Consider the following 18818-nt stretch of genomic DNA (forward strand, 5'->3'; position numbering starts at 1 on the left):
AGGCCACAAAGCACAAGGTTCCAGCATCATAGTTTGGGAGTACACCTGGCTAGCCACGGGGATGTTGCAGGATGGAAGCTCTGCCCAGCACCAAGTTCCAGGGCAATCCAGCAGGAGGGTACCTGGCCAGCCACATGGTCCCAGAGGAAAATGACAAAAGAGCAAGATGCAGTCTTAGTTCTCCAGCCCACCAAGAACAAACCCAAGAGATACTGAAATGGAAGACACTGGAATTTACACAACTGCCATTTCTGAAATGATAGCAACTGAAGTAAAGAAACAACTCTAGAAGGAAAAAAATGATGGCTTGCTAGAAAGTTGGATAGAGATCCTCTCTGGGGAAATCAGCCCAGATGCTAGAATCTGACAACATGGAGAGGGCCAGATAATTGGAAAATGATTCTCACTAAACCAGGAAATAACTGAAAGAAAAATAAAATTAGGAAGAGGAAGGAAAAGCGCAGGTGGAGGGCTGAAGCCTGACATACTCACTGAGACCTGTTCCGTGCTGTGCTGGGCGCCCCATGGAGACAGATGATTCAAGGTTGCACCGAAGCTGTGGCTGCCAATAACGGGAGTTGGTGAGTCCTAGGCCCGTGGCGGGAGGATGTGGCACAGTGTGGAATGGAGCCAAGGTAGAGAGCTTTATTAGCTCTTGGTAAGTGCTGGAAATTGGGTCCTGTATGGTAGACTGACTGGAAGACATCTTGGAGTAGAGCACAGTCCAGCACCACAGTGGCATCAGTCAACCTCCCTTGGCCCAGAGAGGACTGCTAGGAGCAGCTTGGGCTGAACCACACAGCTGGTTGGGACCCAATAGCCAGGGACGAAACTATTCCAAACCTGTGATGTCCGCCACAGCACAGCATAAAGTGCTGAAGGCAGTCGCAGGTTGACTACCACAGAGGGGAGAGCTAACCGCATGCCACCTCAAATATCAGCAAACTGGAGAGAGCAGCAAGCCCCCAGCCAGCACGCTTTAGAAAAACTGTAAGGAATACAAAAACGGCCTGAGATCTCTACACACCTGTCTGAAAGAAACCAGACACACAACAACAGCAAAAGATAAGACAAAACCTCCAGCCACTGACCCTTGGAAAATCAGCCAAGGGGAGGTAAATACAGAAGAGACCAGTACAGCAATCATGCAGTGTTAGCCACAACATCAGCAGACATAAAGAAATACATTCATGACTTCATAGATGAACTTAAAACTGAAATTCTAACCCAAGTGAGACAAAAAAAAAAAAAAAAAAGGTTAATTAAAGAAATGTTAAGCCCTTCTCAAGAAAACACAGAGGGAAGAAGGGAGGAACCCAGAAAAGGAAGAGAAACCTTTGGTGAAGAATATAAACAAAATCCAAAATACATGAAACAGATCCAAAGAGACTACCAGGAAACTAAAAACTCCATTGAAAGCTGCCAAAATGCCTTGACAGAAACAAAAATTATCCTTTCAAAACTTGAAGACAGATTTACAATGTGTGATCAAGAAAGAAAAGACCTATTAAAAATAACAAGGAACCAAGAAATAACAATTCAAAGGCTAGAAGACAAGAGGATATATAACTTAAGAATAAAAAACATAAGTGAATAAGGAGTAACCACAAATGAATTACAAAGACTATTCACAGAAATAATAGGAAAATTTCCCAAGCATAGGAAAAACAAATGATATCCAGATAAATGAGGCATACAGAACTCTAGCCAAAACAGATCTACATCCAGACATATAATAATCAAGATTCCAGAAATCCACCACAAGAACAGAATATTAAAAGTGGCCAGTGAGAAAAAGCAGAAAAGAAGCAGGAATAAAGCACCAATCATCAAAATAGTGACAGACTTATCAACACAAACTATTAAATGAAGAAGAGCCTGGGGGAAAATAGTCCAAGCCCTGAAAAAAAAATAACCTCTAACTAAGATTAATATACCCTGAAAATCTCTCAAAATTAATGGAGTAACAAGATGTTTCCGAGACAAAGAGGAACTGTGGGAGTTCATGGCCACCAACCCAACCATACAGAAAATACTGAAGGATATGAGAGAGAGAGAGAGAGAGAGAGAGAGAGAGAGAGAGAGAGAGACCAGGATTCAAGCAACAGTGGCAGAGAAGCCTCAGTGAACAAGGAGGACAGTGGAATGAAGGAGAAAAATGGACAAATAATAGCAGAAAAATAGAAAAACAGAGTTGAGGCAGAGAAGGTGGGCTATAATTTTTTAACATAGATAGCCTAGATATACTAACAAGAAGAAACACAGGCAGAGTAGGTTAGGAGGCCAGATCTATCATGATGCTCTGAATAGGAAATATACTCAACCTGAAAGAAGATTAATAAACTGAAAATCAAAGATGAGAAAATGAAGCTCTAAGTGACAGGGAACCAGAGAGAAATAGGGACAATTCATCCAGCAGCCACAGGTAGGTTGAAAAGCTATGACTCTTCTGTGCAGTGTAGAAGAACTACAAAGCTAGAAGGAAGGAAATCTTTGTGGCTTTAGTAAGTAAAAGAGTACAGTTCAAGATGAAGGTCAGGGGTAAAAAGACTCAGTACCACTCAGATAGATAATGGATTGCCCCTGAATCTAAAAACTAAAGGAGTTAGTGGGACCCAAAATATACAAAGCATCCAGAGAAAGGAAAGGTGAGAAATTGTCTAAAAAAGGAAGACAGAGGACATTTTTAATAGTGTATCAGAATTTAAAGCCACAGTTATCTTACTGCTCTGCTTAGTTTGATTTTATTTTGTTCAGGTCAGAATACTCATACTAGATTTGAGGGCATAGATAGTTATCCCCAAAATAGCAAGCTGTACCACGGTAACTATCCTTAATTTCCTATTAACTTAAACTGAAGCCCTGTATTACTTACACTGTCTTACTATGACTGATCTTATTTGAAGCTGGTTTGTTAAACTGCTGTTTTGCCTTGACTGATCTTATTTGAATTTGGTATGCTTCATAATATTGAGTCTAAGAGTAGAGGCAACGACTCTGAAGATGACAAGATGTAATAACATATCCTTTCCGGTTTGATTATGAACTGTGTTTGAAGTCCTACAATGTCTCCAAAGTTGTGTTTTTATTAAAATAGCCATGTAATGTTTATTATATGTCTGATGATGTGGACAACTCTATTGAAAATAACAAAGGAAAGCTTAGTAACTACTGTAGATCAACTAATAATGTGGTTTTATATCTTTTTCATTTGATGTTTTTCTAAGAATTTGGTTTTTTGTCTTACTATGATCTGCTTTTCTGTTTAATACAGAAAGGATAGATACACATGTAGAGATTCACACATGGGGAGAATTTCTAAACGGTTTACAGGAACAGATTATATAATGCATGATGTAATGAACAGATTCTCTGAAGAAGAGACACTAAAAAACCCAGTGCTAATTCTTAACATTATGATATAAAATCTAGCAAAACTAATACTCACTGTTTAGAGTGATAATAGTCTAGTCTCTTATGTTCAATTCTAGGGTACGTAAAGATAAGGACAGCTACTATGAAGAGAATGAGGGACATTATGGCAGTCACTATTGACTTCCCCAATGTCAGGTCTTGAAGATCTAAAAAGCCTTCATCACCCTGTTATGTTCATATTAGTTCTATAATGTTCAGTATGTATTCACTGTGTGTGAAGATGGGGACAACTATTTGGAAGAAAACTAGAGACAATAAGACAGTGAAGATCTCTAGTGGACTTGCTTTGAAATCAGTGTTTCTTAAAATTGTTTCCTTATGATCTGTTTTGGTATGTTTAATCTTACCCTCCTTAAAATATGGGCAATTCTTTTGAAGATAGCAAGAGGCATTATAGTAGCCATTGTTGATCACCTTGGATTTTGTTTTTACATCATGTACTATGTCTATTCTTGTTTTAACTGACTCCATTTTGCTTTGTCACATTTGGTTTTATTCTCTTCAAACAAAGTAATAAGAACTGTAGAAGTAATAAAACCTAAAATGTGTAATTGTTATTATAAAAAAGAGAGGAATAGAAAGTGCTCTAAAGGATGTAACTGCATGTATGTTTAAGTGTGTAAAAAAAGGTAACCATATTACTAAGTTTTTGTTGGACACTGAACAGAAATGTTTTCAGTCTCACTGTTTAAGTGTCCACTTTGTATGCTTTAATTTTGTAACTTGAAGTGACTTCTAAGATTACAATATGTAATCTATCAACTAGTGATTTCTTCCTATCTGTTTTTTGAAATTCTGTATTACTTCTACCCTTTTTTTCTGTTTTGCTTTTTTTCTCTTTAAATAAAATCCTTTATAAAAAAAAAAAAAGAAAGAAAGAAACAACTCCATGAAGCTATAGAGGAAATCAGGTCAGAAATAATCTTCTAGGTAAAAAATGAAATGACAAGCATTATGAAAGAAATGCAGTGTGTATCTAAAGAGGATCTACATAAAAACAGAGGAACATAAGAACATGATGGAAACACTGAATGAACAATGTAAGACTTAATTAGAATGCATAAACAGATTCAAAGGAATATTCAGGAAACTAAAAATTCCATTGAAAGCTGGTAAAGCCACTTGAATAAAGCTGAAGATTGACTCTCAGACCTTGAAGACAGGATGGAAGCTTACAATCACAAAAGAAAATATCTCTTAAAAATCACAGGGAACCAGGAAACAATTCAACAAGATGATGCAAAGAGAAACAATATACAATTTATGGGTCAACACAAATGACCTGTGAAGACAATTTGCAGAAATAACAACAGAAAACTTTCCCAACATGAGAAAAGAATCCGATGTACAGATAAGTGAGGCATACAGAAACCCAGTTAACCATAACCAAAATAAATCTTCAACCAGACATATAATAATTAGAGTATCAGAAATTCACAAGAAAAAAATACCAAAAACTGTCAGAGAAAAGAAACAGATCACCTACAAAGGAAAGCCTATCAGAATCATGGCAGATTTTTCAACACAAACCTTCAAATCAAGAAGAGGTTGGGGAGAAAAGTCAGCATCTCCTGAGAATCGGCCATGCTAGGATTTGGGGTATCAACCAAGAAATCAACTAGCCAGCCTTCCTAATAAGCTGGGCAAGGCATACAGGTTCCAGGGAAAGAAAAGTCAGCACCTCTCAAGAGCCTACCAGTGTGTGGGCTGAGAGTCAAACTCTGTCCATCCTGCCCCCTTTCCCCACAAATGGCAGTTGGATGGTTCTGAAAACAGGCTGAGTTGATAACAGCTAAGTTTCATAAACCAACTGGATGCTTGTATTTTTCATTGATCATGCAGTTCTGGGGCCAGCAATCTGAGCATCTCTTGGGAAGATGACAGTATATAATATAGCAAATATAGGGGATTTCCTTCTGTCTTGTCTTTGAAGTCCAATATTGTTTTCACTATTTTGTTTTGTTCAATATTCTATTTTGATTGGTCTTATAGTGTTTTGTTTTTGGTTTGATTTTGCTAAATCTGATGGAATGGACAACTATTTGAAGACAAAATGTATTATGGTAGGAAGCTATTATTGTTTTCCCAGTATCCTGCCCTGAAGTTTTGTACCAATTTTGCTGCATTGTCTCGATTGGCTTTGTTCAGTCTTTTTTGTTGTTGTTTCATTTTACTATCTTTAAAATAAATTTTTAAAAAAGAGCTTGGAATTAAGTATTTCTGGTCCTGAAAGAAAACAATTTTCAACCAAGATTGATGTAGCCTGTAAAACTATCTTTGAAAATTGATGGAGAAATAAGATACCATCACAACAAAAACAGCTGAAGGAATTCATGGCAACCAAACCAACACTACAAAGAGTATTGAAAGACACCTTAGAAAGAGACAAAGATAACTACAATCCCAAGACCAACAACAAAAAGAAACTATTAAGTAAGGCAAAAAATTTAGCAGTAAAAGTAGAATACCAACAACAGAAAGATAACATGACAGTGAGTAAGATACTACATATCAGTTATATCCATTGACTTCATAAATTCAACTCACCAATAAAAAGAAACAGACCAGAAAAGTAGATTAAGAAACAAAACCCAAGAATATTCCATACATAAGAAACACACTTAACACAAAAGGAAATTCATAGACTAAAGGTTAAAGAATGGTAAAACAGTACTCCATGCAACAGGAACCCAGACAAAAGCAGGAACAGCTATCTTGTTTGCAAATGTGTGAACTTCAAACTAAGAATGATCAAAAGAGATAAAGAATGTCACTACACACTTGTTGGGGGAAAACTGCAAGTAGAAGAGATAACAATCTTAAATATATATGCACCAAATATGGGAGTATACAGCTATGTAAGGCAAATATTAATAGAAATAAAAAACAAATAAAAATAATACAGTTATAACAGAGGACATTAACACATCATTGTCACAAAGACGCAGATCAACCAAACAAAAAATCAGCAAAAAACTAACAGAAATGAATCAAACTTGTGAACAAATGGACCATGTAGAGGTGTTCCACTCAGCTACATCACATACACATTCTTCTCAGCTGCATGTGTGGTTCTCTAAAATAGATCATATATTAGCCCACAGAACATTCTGTTATTATTATTATTATTTAAAGAAAAAAATAAAAAACAGAAAAGATAGAGAAAAAAAGGATAGAAATAATACAGAATTACAGAAAAATAAACAGTAAGAAATCACTAGTTAATAAGTTACATATTGTCATCTTAGAAATAGTTGTTCAGGTTACAAAATTAAAGCATACAAAGTGACATTCAAATAGTGACACTGCCAACAGTTCCGCTCAATGATCCAACAAAAACTTAGTAGTATGGTTATCAGTCCTACACACTTGCTTTTTATCTCAAAGAGGGTAAGATTAAACATATCAAAACAGAACAAACAGTTCATAAAGAAACAATTTAAAGAAATACGGATTTTAAAGCAAATCCATTGGAGATCCTCACTGTCTATCTTATTGTCTCTAGTTTTCTTCCAAATAGTTGTCCCCATCTTTACACACGTTGAATACATACTGTATATTATAGAACTAATCAAATTATTACAGGATGATGAAGGCTTTTTAAGTCTTCAAGACCTGACATTGGGAAAGTCAATACTGACTACCATAATGTCTCTCATTCTCTTCATAGTAGATGTCCTTATCTTCGTAGTAGCTGTCCTTATCTTTACATATGCTGAAACTGAACATAAGAGACTAGCCTAATATCACTCTGAACAGTGAATAATAGTATTGCTATATTTTATATCATAGTGTTACAGAATTAGCATTGGGTTTCTTAGTTCTCTTCTTCAGAGTATCTGTTAAATACATAGTGCGTTATATAATCTGTTCCTATAAATAGTTTAAAAAGTTCTTCACATATGTGAATTGCTACATGAATATCTATCCTCTCTGTATTATAGGGAAAAACAGATCATAACAAGACAACAAAACAAATTCCTAAAAAAACATGCAATGAAAAAGACACATAAGACCATAATATTAGGTGATCTGCCATAGTTACCATGCTTTCTCTTGTTATTTTCAATAGACTTGTCCACATCATCAGGCTTAATACAGTTAAGCATAGTATTACATAGCTATTTTTTATAAAAACACAACTTTAAAGACATTGTAGGACTTGAGAGCAGTTAATAATCAAAACTGGTATGGGTATCTTTTACATCTTGTCATCTTCAGAGTAGTTGCCCCTACCTTTAGACTTGATACTATCAAGCATACCAAATTCTAATAAAATCAGCCAAGGAAAAACTGCAGTCTAACAAATCAGATTCAAATATGATCAATCATAGTAAGACGATGTAAGTAATACAGGGTTTCAGTTTAAGTTAGTAGGAAATTAAAGGGTACTTACCATGGTATTACCTGCTATTTTTGGGTTAGTTGTCTGTGCCCTTAAATCTGATATGTGTGGACAGACCAGGAATAAAATAAAATCAAACAAAACAGAGCAATAAGACTACTGTGACTTTTAAATCCTGATACACTATTAACAATGTCCTCTGCCTTCCTTTTTTTAGGCTATTTTTCACCTTTCCCCTTCTCAGGATGCTTTGTATGTTTTGGGTCCCACCAGCCCCTTTAGCTTTTAGATTAGGGGGCCAGCCTGTTGTCTATCTGAGTGTTGCTGAAACTTTCTACTCTTGAGTTTGATCTTGAGCTATACTCCCTTACTCACTAAAATCATAGGGTTTTCTTCCTTCCAACTGTGTAGTTCTACACTTCCCAAAAGTGTCATAGCTTTCCAATCTATCTGCAGCTGCTGGATGAGTTGTCCCTATTTCTCTCTGGTTTCCTGTCACATATAGCTTTGCTTTCTCATATTTGACTTTCAGTTTATTAACACTCTTTCGAGTTGAGTGTATTTCCCATTCAGAGCATCTCGATGGGACCTGATTCCTAATCTATTCTGCCTGTTTTTTTTTTATTTTAGTGTATCAAGGCTATCTATATTAAAGATTACAGCTTACCGTTTCTGCTGCATGTCTGCTACTCCACTTTACTGCTATAATTTGTCCACCTTATTCCCTCATTCCACTGTCTGCCCCATTCATTGAGGCCTCTTTGCCACTGTTGCTGGAATCCTGGAAACCCTTCCCCTCTCTCTCTGGAATGTCCTTCAGCATTCTTTGTAGGGTTGGGTTGGTGGCCATGAACTCCCACAGCTCCTCCTTGTCTTGGAAACATCTTAGTTCTCCATTAATTTTGAGAGAGAGTTTTTCTGGGTACATCAGTCTTGGTTGCAAATTATTTTCTTTCAGGGTTTGGACTATGTCCCCCCAGGCTCTTCTCAATTTGAGAGTTTGTTTTGATAAGTCTGTTGTTATTTTGATAATTTTTCCATTGTATGTAATTTGCTTCTTTTCTTTGGCTGCTTTTAGTATTGAGGATTTTTTGGTGGACTTCTGGAATCTTGATTATTATATGTCTGAGTGTAGATCTGTTTTGGTTGTAGGTGGCTGGATTTCTGTATGATCACTTATCTGGATATCATTTCTTTTTCCTATGCTGGGGAAGTTTTCCTTAATTATATCTATGAATATTCTTTGCAGTTCATTTGTGGTTACTCCTGATTCTTTGTTTACATTTTTTGTTTTTAAGTTATGTATCCTTTTGTCATCTTCTAGCCTTTGAATTGTTTCTTTCTGGTTCCTCATTATTTTTAAGAGGTCTTTTCTTTCATGATCATATATCATAAATCTCTCTTCAAGTTTCAAAGGCTAACTTTAGTTTCTGTCAAAGCATTTTGCCAGTTTTCAATGGAGTTTTTAGTTTCCTGCTAATCTCTTTGGATCTGTTTCATGTATTCTAGGTTATGTTTAAATTCTTCATCAGAGGTTTCTCTTTCTTTTCTGATTTTCTCCTTTTTCCATCTGTGTTCTCTTGGAAGGGGCTTATCATTTCCTTAATTAATCTTTTTTCGGGGCTGGAGATTTAGTGGCATAAGCGCCTGCCTTGGAAGCAGGCAGTCATGAGTTTGATCCCCGGTACCGATAAAAAGGAAAAAGACAAAAAATAATAAGAATTAATCTTTTTATATCTTGCCTCACTTGGATCAGAAGTAGAGTTTTAAGTTCGCCTATGAGGTCATGAAGGTATTTCTTTATGTCCACTAATGCTGTGTCTAGTATTGTATGGGTACTGCACTGGTTCTCTTCTGTATTTACTTCTCCTGAGCTTATTTTCCCAGGTTTGGCAGCTGGAAAATTTTTTTTTTATTTCTATCTCTTGTCATGTTTCTTTCAGACTGGTGTGTCCTGGGGTTTTCTGGCTCTTTCCATATTGCTTAGGGTCTTTCCAAAGTGTGCTGACTGGAGTTTTGCTGCCCTCTCCAATTTGCTGTTATCTGAGGTACACACAGGGATGCAAGGACGGTGCAGGCTAGCCTCGAGCCTCTGAGCAGGTCAATCCACAAGTAAGGCTGTACCTTATGGACGTCACAGAGTCACAACAATTTTGTACCTGCTTATTGGGTCCCAACCAGAGGTATAGCTCAACCCTAGCAGACCCCGCCAGTTCTCTCTGTGCCAGGGGCAGCTGACTGATATCACCGTGGTGCCGGGCTCTGCCCAACTCCAAGATGTCCTCAAACTGTAGCACAGTAAAATTAGAAATTAATGACAAAAGAACACAAGGCCATAAACACAATGAAATTAAATAACACTCTCCTAAACAATGAATGAGTCACAGAAGAAATTGAAGAAGAAATTAAACAACATTGACATTTAAATGAAAATGCAAATATAAATTATCAGAACCCATTAGGCATATGAAAGCAGTCCTCAGAGGGAAATTTATTGTGGTGAATTCCCACATGAGGAAAATGGAATGAACACAGATAAACAACCTAATACTGCACCTCAAAATCCTAGAAAAAGAAGAACAAGCCCAAAGCCAAAATAAGGGAAGAATTTATGAAGATTAGAGCAGAAATTAATGCAATTCAAACAAGAAAAAATACAAAGAATTAATGAATCAAAGAACTGGTTCTTTGAAAAAGATAAATAAAATTGGTAAGCCCCTAGCTAACCTTATCAAAAAAAGTAATGAAAAAACTCAAATCAATAAAATAAATGAAAAGGATGAAATCATTACAGACCCTGTGGAAATACAGAAGATTATAAATACTTACTTTGAAAATGTTTACTCTCATAGATTCAATAAGACAGACAAATGGACAGATTCCAAGAAACATAGAAATTACCAAAGCTGAATCAAGAAGATGTAAAACTGCTGAATATCACAATTTCAGTTAATGAAACTGTAAATGTAATTAGAACCTTACCAACAAAGAAAAGCGCAGGTCCTGATGGATTCACTGCGCAATGCTACAAGAAATTCATGGAAGGCTTAAAGTCTCCTCAAAGTCTTCAGTGAAACTGAGAGGAAAGCAAATCTCTGTAACTCATTCCTGGAAGCAATTATTACCCTAATGCCAAAACCAGAGAAAGACTCGATCAGAAAAGAAAATTACAGGCCAATTTCCCTAATAAACATAGATGCAAAAATCCTTAATAAAATACTGGCAAGTAGATTGCAACAAGTAATCAGGAAGATTATACGCCACAATCAAGTGGGATTCATCCCAGGAATGTAGAGAAGCTTCAACTTAAGCAAATCAATAAATGTAATACACCAGATCAACAGAATCAAGAACAAGAATTACATGATTATCTCAGGAGATGCACAAAAAGCTTTTGACAAAATCCAACACTGATTCATGGTAAAAATTCTACAGAAAATCAGAATAGATGGTCTCTACCTCAATGTAAGAAAAGCAATGTATTGTAAACCAACAGCTAACATCTTACTAAATGGACAAAAACTGAAAGCTTTCAACCTAAAATCAGGAACAAGACAAGGATATCCATTATCACCACTCCTATTCAATATAGTTCTGGAAACATTAGCCAGTGCAGTAAGACAAAAAGAGAGAAACAAAATGCATAAGGATAGGAAAGGAAGATATTAAATTATCACTATTTGCAAATGACATGGTACTCTACATAGAGATCCCCAAAATTCCATTGAAAGACTTCTAGGTATAATAACCAAATACAGTAATGTACCTAGATACAAGGTCAATACTGAAAAATCAATAGCATTACTATACACAAACAACAAACTCACTGAGAGAGAAATAAAAGAAACTACACCCTTCATAATTTCATCCAAAAAATGCAATGCTTAGGAGTCAGTCTAACAGAGCAAGTAAAAGATCTATATAGTGAAAATTACATTACTCTGAAAAAAAAATCAAAGAGGATTTCATAAAGAAAGATATTCCCTGTTCATGGATAGGAAGAACAGACATTGTGTAAACAGCCATTCTCTCAAAATTGTTATACAGATTTAATGCAATTACAATTAAAATATTATTAGCATACCTGACAGATATAGAGAAAGCATCATAAAATTCACTTGGAACCAGAAGAGACATAAAATAGAAAACGCAATTTTAGGCAACAAAGGCAAGGCAGGAAGCATCACAATCCCCACCTTGAAATTCTACTCAAAGCTACTGTAATAAAATAAGCATGGTATTGGAATAAAGACAGATCTAAAGACCAGTGGAATAGATCAGAAGATACAGCCACAAGCGCAATCACACTTAGTTACCTCATCTTTGACACAGGGGTCAAACATGTACACTGGGAGAAAGACAGCCTCTTTAACAAGTGGTGTTAGAAAAATTAGCTCTCTATATGCTGAAAACTAAAACTAGACCCATGCCTATCATCATGCATAAAACTAAAGTTAAAATGGATCAAAGATCTAAATATTAAAACAAAAACACTAAACCTGCTGAAAAACAAAGTAGGTAAAAATCTTAATGACATAGGAGTAGGCAGAGGGTTCATGAACCAAAATCAAAAAGCACAAGAAATACTTCCCAGAATCAACTGGGATCTTGCCTTATCAAAATGTTTTAGTATGTCAAAGGAAATATCCAACAGAGTGAAAAGAAAATCCATAAATTGAGAAAATATCTTAGGCAACTGTCCCTCAGACAAAGTAGTTCTATCTAGAATATATGAAGAATTAAAAAATATCAGGCCCCCCAAATTCAAGGACCCAAACCAAAAATGGTCATATGAGATGAATACACACTTCTCAGCTGAAGAAATACAAATAGCAAATAAATATATGAAAAATGTTCAACATCAATGTTCATTTGGGAAATGCAAATTAAAACAACACTGAGATTCCAATTGATCCCAGAAAGAAAGGCCTAGATCAAGAAAGCAACCAGTAACAAATGCTGTAGAGGTTGTAGAGAAAAACGAACTCTTCACTATTGGTGGGAGTATGGGCTGGTACAACCACTATGGAAATCAGTGTGATGATTTCTGAAAAAGCTAGGATTAGAGATTCCATTGACCCAGCTATCCTGCTTCTAGGCATTCTCCTAGAAGAATTGAAGACATCATATCACAGTGATATATGTGCACTCATGTTTATAGCAATAAAATTTGTATTTGTAACAGCCAAATCTTGGAAACAACTCAAGTGCCCATCAATCAAGGAATGGATAAAAATGATGTGGTATTTTTATTCAATGGAGTACTATTCAGCTATAAAGACTGCATTGAGGCTTTTATAAGTAAATGGACACCACTTGAAACCATACTTATAAACGAAATAAATCGAACTCACAAGTGTAAATTCTATATTGACTCCCTAATGTAAAAAACTGTACAATCCAAAATCTACAATAAATATTGTATAAGAGTACGAAAGTTCTCATAGAGGAAAAGTTATTGGGATCAGGGAAAGGAAGAAAGAAATAAGGGAAAAGGAAAACGACATAAATTTGTACATATATGTGTGTGTGTGTGTGTGTGTGTATACGCGTGTGTGTGTGTGTACACATGTGTGTGTGTGTGATAGGTAAAATGACTATACTACTAAATGTTTTAGTTATTGGAAAAGAACAGTTAATATTCATATAATTAAATCAATATTACATGTCTACATCAGTTAATCTAAGCATGCCTTTTGAAGGTAACAATATGCAATATTACAACCATTGTAAAATTCCTATCATCTTGTTTTGTAAAACTATACTATTATTGTATTGGGTTTGTTATTGTTTGTCTCTTTTGCTTTTTGATTTTCTTTTCTGTGTCACTTTTCCCTTAAAAAATAAAGCTTTTTCAAATGGAAAAAAAAAGACAGTCAAAATGTCATCATTTGCAAATGACATGATCCTTTACTTCCAAGTCCCCAAAGACTCCTACATTTATTTTATACCTATATTCAGTAATTGTGCATGGTACTAGATTGGGTCCTTGAATTCTGGGGGCCTCTAGATAGAAGTCCTTTGTCTGAGGGACAGTTGGCTAAGATTTTATGGATTTATGGATTTTCTTTTCACAATTTATGGATTTTCTTTTCACTCTATGGGAGATTTCCTTTGACATGCAACAAACTGAAATGAATAAATTGAAAAAGGAATTAGGAAAACAATACCATTCATGATGGCATCCAAAAAAGTAAATACTTGGGGATTAACATAAGTAAGGAAGCAAAAGATTTCTACAATAAAAATTACATTACTCTGAAAAAGAAAATCAAGGAAGATACCATAAAATGGAAAGCTATCTCCTGTTCCTGGATAGGGAGAATCAACATAATCAAAATGACCATATTTCCAAAACTGATATACAGATTTAATGAAATCCCAATCAAACCATCAATGTCATTTCTCACAGAGTTAGAGAAAGTAATGATAAAATGCATATCAAATCTAGAAAGACCCAAAATAGTAAAAGCAATCCTGGGTAACAAAGCCAATGGAATCACAATCTCAGACTTGAAATACACTGCAAGCTATAGTGATTAAAATAGTGTGATACTGGAAGAAAAACAGGCACATAGATCAGTGAAACAGAAAAATAGAAGCAGAAAAACCCCAGGTACATTTAGGTATTTGAACTTTGACAAGAGTCTGAAACACACACTGAAATAAAAACTATGCAGTATTGGAAAATAGGAACTTGTTCAAACAAGAAAGGAACAAGAGAGGATGGAGGGGAAAGAAGGAAATGAAAAGGGATTTTTTAAAAAGAGAATAGAAGGGAAAACTGAAACAAAGCTTTGTAAAAAGGAAGAGAGGGAAATGAGGAAAATGGAATTAAATACTATGAACAAGTACTTAAGAAATATTATGTACAGGTACAAATTTTCTATGATAAATGTGATCATTATATATGGCAAACATGTACTCATAAAAACAAGTAAGTAAATAAATACATACAAACATTAGTGGAAATATAGCCTCTTTAATAAATGGGGCTGAGAAACTTGAGTATCCAGATGCAGAAGACTGAGTCTAGACCTACACATCTCACCATGTGCTAAACTAATATCAAAATGGATCAAGTATATCAATATTGTTTTAATATTGACAATCTCCTGGAAGATAAAATGGATATAACTCTTGAAGACATAAGGCACAGGCAAGAACTTTCTGGACAGCATTACACTGGCATTAAAAATAACCCCAATAATCAACAAATGGAGGTCGCATCAACCTAAAAATCTGCTCAGTGAAGGAAACAACCAACAGTAAAGAGACAATCTACAGAATGGGAAAAAATTTTCTAGCTCTTCCATGGACATCAGAACTAACATCAGGAATATGTAAAGAACTAAAATATTTAGACTCCTCAAAATAAAAGACCCCATCAAAAAATGATTAACCAAAATGATTAGGCATTTCAAAGGAAGTACAAATGGCCAAAAGACACATGAAAAATATTCACCATCACTGACCATTAAAGAAAAGCAAAAAGGGAAAAGATTATACGTATATGTGTATGCATAAATATATACATATATATATGTATATGATAAATAATTATACTACTAAACTGTTAGTTCATCAGAAAGAACAGTTCTGTTTTCATTGTTTGATTGTTGGATCATTTTTTTCATACCTATGTCTTGTAATCTGAATAACTACTAGTTGAAGAGATAACAACATGTAATATATTAACCCCAGTGTTAATCTCCTATTGGTTTGAATTCTATATCATCGTCTTTATTTTTTGTTTTTAAAATAAAAAGAAAAAAATGCAAATTTAAAACCAGACACCTTATTCCAGAAAGAATGGTTATCATCAAAAAGTCTAATAATTACAAAAGCAAGAAAGGACATATTGGATAAAGAATTGTTCCATGTTTCCCATGAGAATTTAAACTACATCAACCACTATGGCAATCATGTAGATATTCCTCAAAATACTAAAAATAGAAATTCCATTTGACCTAGCTATCCCTCTTTTACATGTTCCTCTTCTCAAGAGACTAAAAAAAAATCATCCTATTACAGGGATACATACCCATATATATACCAGCACAGTTCGTAACAGCTAGATTTTTGAAACACATATTTTTCACTAACACATAAATGGATAAGGAAAATGTAGTATGCATACACAGTGGAATATTACACTGTTGCAAAGAAGTATAAACTTGAGGCATTTGTGGGTAAGTGGATGCAACCTGAGGATATAATGTTAAGTGAAGTTAGACACAAACTCAAATATTAGACGGTTTGTCTTATATAAGAAATAAAAAACATATACATATAAATGTACACATAAAAAGCAAACTAGAAGAGATAATAAATAGGAAGTAAGTTCAAATGCCTCCTCAAATTGCTTATTTCATTTTTTAAAAAATATTTTAATATATATGCTAATTTGTTCCATTTATACTACTAGTATATCTTAGATCACTGAAAAATTTTCTGTTACTGTTTGTTTTTTCTAAGAACCTTTTTGGTTTCTATCTTATACCATTAAGTAACTACTTCAAAGATAATGATACACAGAGTATTAACTATTGTCATTTTCTTATTATTTTGTTATGAAATTGTTTTATTTTTTCATCTAATAAAAAAATGTCCAATTTCTCCACAAAACATTTGAAGAAGAACCTAAAGCACTTCTTTTTTTTTCCCCTGAGTTTTTCTGGTAAGACCTTACATGTCTTGATTTCCACATGGTCTTTAAAATTCCAGTTGATGACAGTTGGCTCAATATTTTTTGAATTCTCACTTCTACCACGAGACACATCCTATAGAGCCTGTGGTGAAGGCTGCATTGGTGAGAAAAGGGATTCAATAGAGGGCACAAAACAAGTCCCGGCATGTTTGGAAACAGTCCAGAGGACTCAACTTTCAGAGAAAGGTAAAAAGATGACAAATTCTGGAAAATCACTGCAATAACCATCTCAATATATTATAGTACTGTCATGCTTCAGTACTTAGTTTGAAGTGAGTGAAGAATTGGCTTTTATGTTTATTTTCTTTCAAAAATAATCAGTCTTTTGCAGAAATTAAAGTAGATCACCATGATCTACAACTTTCCTTAGTCATAAAAATACGACTACCCCTTTGACTGCTGGGATGTCAATCACAGATCAGAGCCTGGCAAAGAGCAGTTCTCTGTACATGAATTAAAGGACTGGAAGGTGTGAGCACATCTGCATTTAGAGCACAGTGCAGTTGTCTAAAAGTCTCTTCAGAAACAAGGTTTATAAGAGCACATTAAACTGAAATGAGTTAAGAATAACAAAATACCCACTCGAGCTAACCCTACATCTAACAAATAAAAAAACTCCAGGGAAACTTTCTCACACACAGCAAAACAAAAACATAGATGAACTTGACGACATCAAATTTAAAAATACTTATTCACCTAAGGCTCTATCAACAAAGTGATAAAAAGTCCATAAAATGGGAAAAATATTTGCAAATCTTGTATTGGCCAAGGTATTAATATGCAGAAGTATAAAGAATTCCAATTCAGTAACAAAAATAACAACAATCCACATTTCAATCCACATTTTAGAGATCTAATGAATCTCTATTATTAAAACAAAAACTATACTAGGTGAGGATGCAGAAAAATGGAGATTCTTATCCCCTGCTGTTAAGAATGCAAAATCGTGCAGCTGCTGTGAAGGACAGGGCAGCAGCTCCTCCCAAAATTAACCTGACTGCCATGCGGTCAAACAATTCTGCCCCTGCACATGTGTCCCAAAAAACTGAAAGCAGGAGTTCACCAAACATTTGTATGCTTATAGCACTGTTGTTCAAAGTAGCCAAAAGGTAGAAGCAACACAAATTTTCATCATCAGATAAACAGATAAACAAAATATAGTACATACATATAATTGAGTGCTTATTCAGCCTTAAAAAACCAAGATATTCTAACACATGCTACAATTTGCAAGACTTTTGAGAACATTATGCTAAGGGAATTAAGCCAGTCACCAAAAAACCCTCACAAATACTGTACTGTATGATTGATAATTTATGATGTTCCTAGAGCAGTCAAATTCAGAGACAGAGAATGGCATTACCCAGGTATGGAGAGAGGTAGATATGGGGTGTTGAATGTATATGAAGCATCTATTTGGGAAGCTGAAGTAAAGTCTTAAGAGTTGCATGGTGGCCGCATCATATGAATATACTTCATGTCACTAAGAACTACACTTAAAAATGGCGCAGAATTTATGTTGCATTTATCTTACCACTACATAATTAATACACATGGGAAAGAGAAAGTTAACTTTCCCACTCAGTTTTCAATGCACTGACTTATCCTAACCCCTCAATAAAATAATGACATCTACCCAAAATTCAAGTTCCCAATGGATATTTACAATCTTGAACAAAGTATCAAAATTTTTCCCAAATGAAGATAAAAATTTACTTACCGATTCTGGAGTGCAGTACAATTATCATGTCGTCCAAGAAAAACACAGCTTGTAATCACTGCTATCGCCAATATTATCAATAGCTTTTCAAATGAAAAAGCAGAGTTTTAATCAAAGGTAAAAATGTTTACACAGTATTTATAATAAATCTGGCCACCTGTCAAATATCTCCATTGAAATAAGCACTTCCAATGACTTTTCCAGAGTCCCTGGGAGAATATAAAACACTGAGCATTATATGACTGCTTTATAAATTAAGCTGAAAATTAAGTTATCTGTTGTTTGAGGCTCTGAATGAACACAGTACAGATGACTGACAAATCCAAGGTTCTTCCTACTATCCCACCAGATATTGCTGGCTCAGGGCCCAGTTAAGCCACTGGACCCACAAGCATTACACTTCCCTGGAGAAGTCATTTTAAGAATAAAGTCCACGTGGCCAACAGTTTTTATTTGAAGTAAATTCATAACTTTTATGACAGTGAACATGTAGTTTATAGTTCAAAAAGTTCACAAAAAAGTTATCTTTATGTTTATCATTAGAAATAAGTACCATTTTAGGGCTGAGAATGTAGCTCACAGGCAGAATACTTGCTTGTCATGTGCAA

At 34.9% G+C, this 18818-nt stretch overlaps 1 protein-coding gene across 8 annotated transcripts in view; it reads right to left on the minus strand.

Moving 5' to 3' along the window:
- Positions 1–18818, minus strand: part of LOC100716350 (broad substrate specificity ATP-binding cassette transporter ABCG2-like) — a 131388-nt gene that overhangs the window by 17833 nt on the left and 94737 nt on the right. For all 8 annotated transcript variants that reach the window (XR_010046956.1, XM_063247258.1, XM_013150089.3 and 5 more), the window contains one exon: positions 18211–18293. Coding sequence is in view for 7 of the 8 variants with exons in the window: in XM_063247258.1 (XP_063103328.1) it covers positions 18211–18293 (83 nt within the window). In the remaining variant the exon portion in view is untranslated. The remainder of the gene's footprint in view (positions 1–18210; positions 18294–18818) is intronic.

The sequence above is a fragment of the Cavia porcellus genome, unplaced genomic scaffold (genome assembly GCF_034190915.1).
Source record: "Cavia porcellus strain 051 isolate PalLab524CR breed Dunkin Hartley unplaced genomic scaffold, mCavPor4.1 scaffold_4, whole genome shotgun sequence".
NCBI classification, from domain to species: Eukaryota; Metazoa; Chordata; class Mammalia; order Rodentia; family Caviidae; genus Cavia; species Cavia porcellus.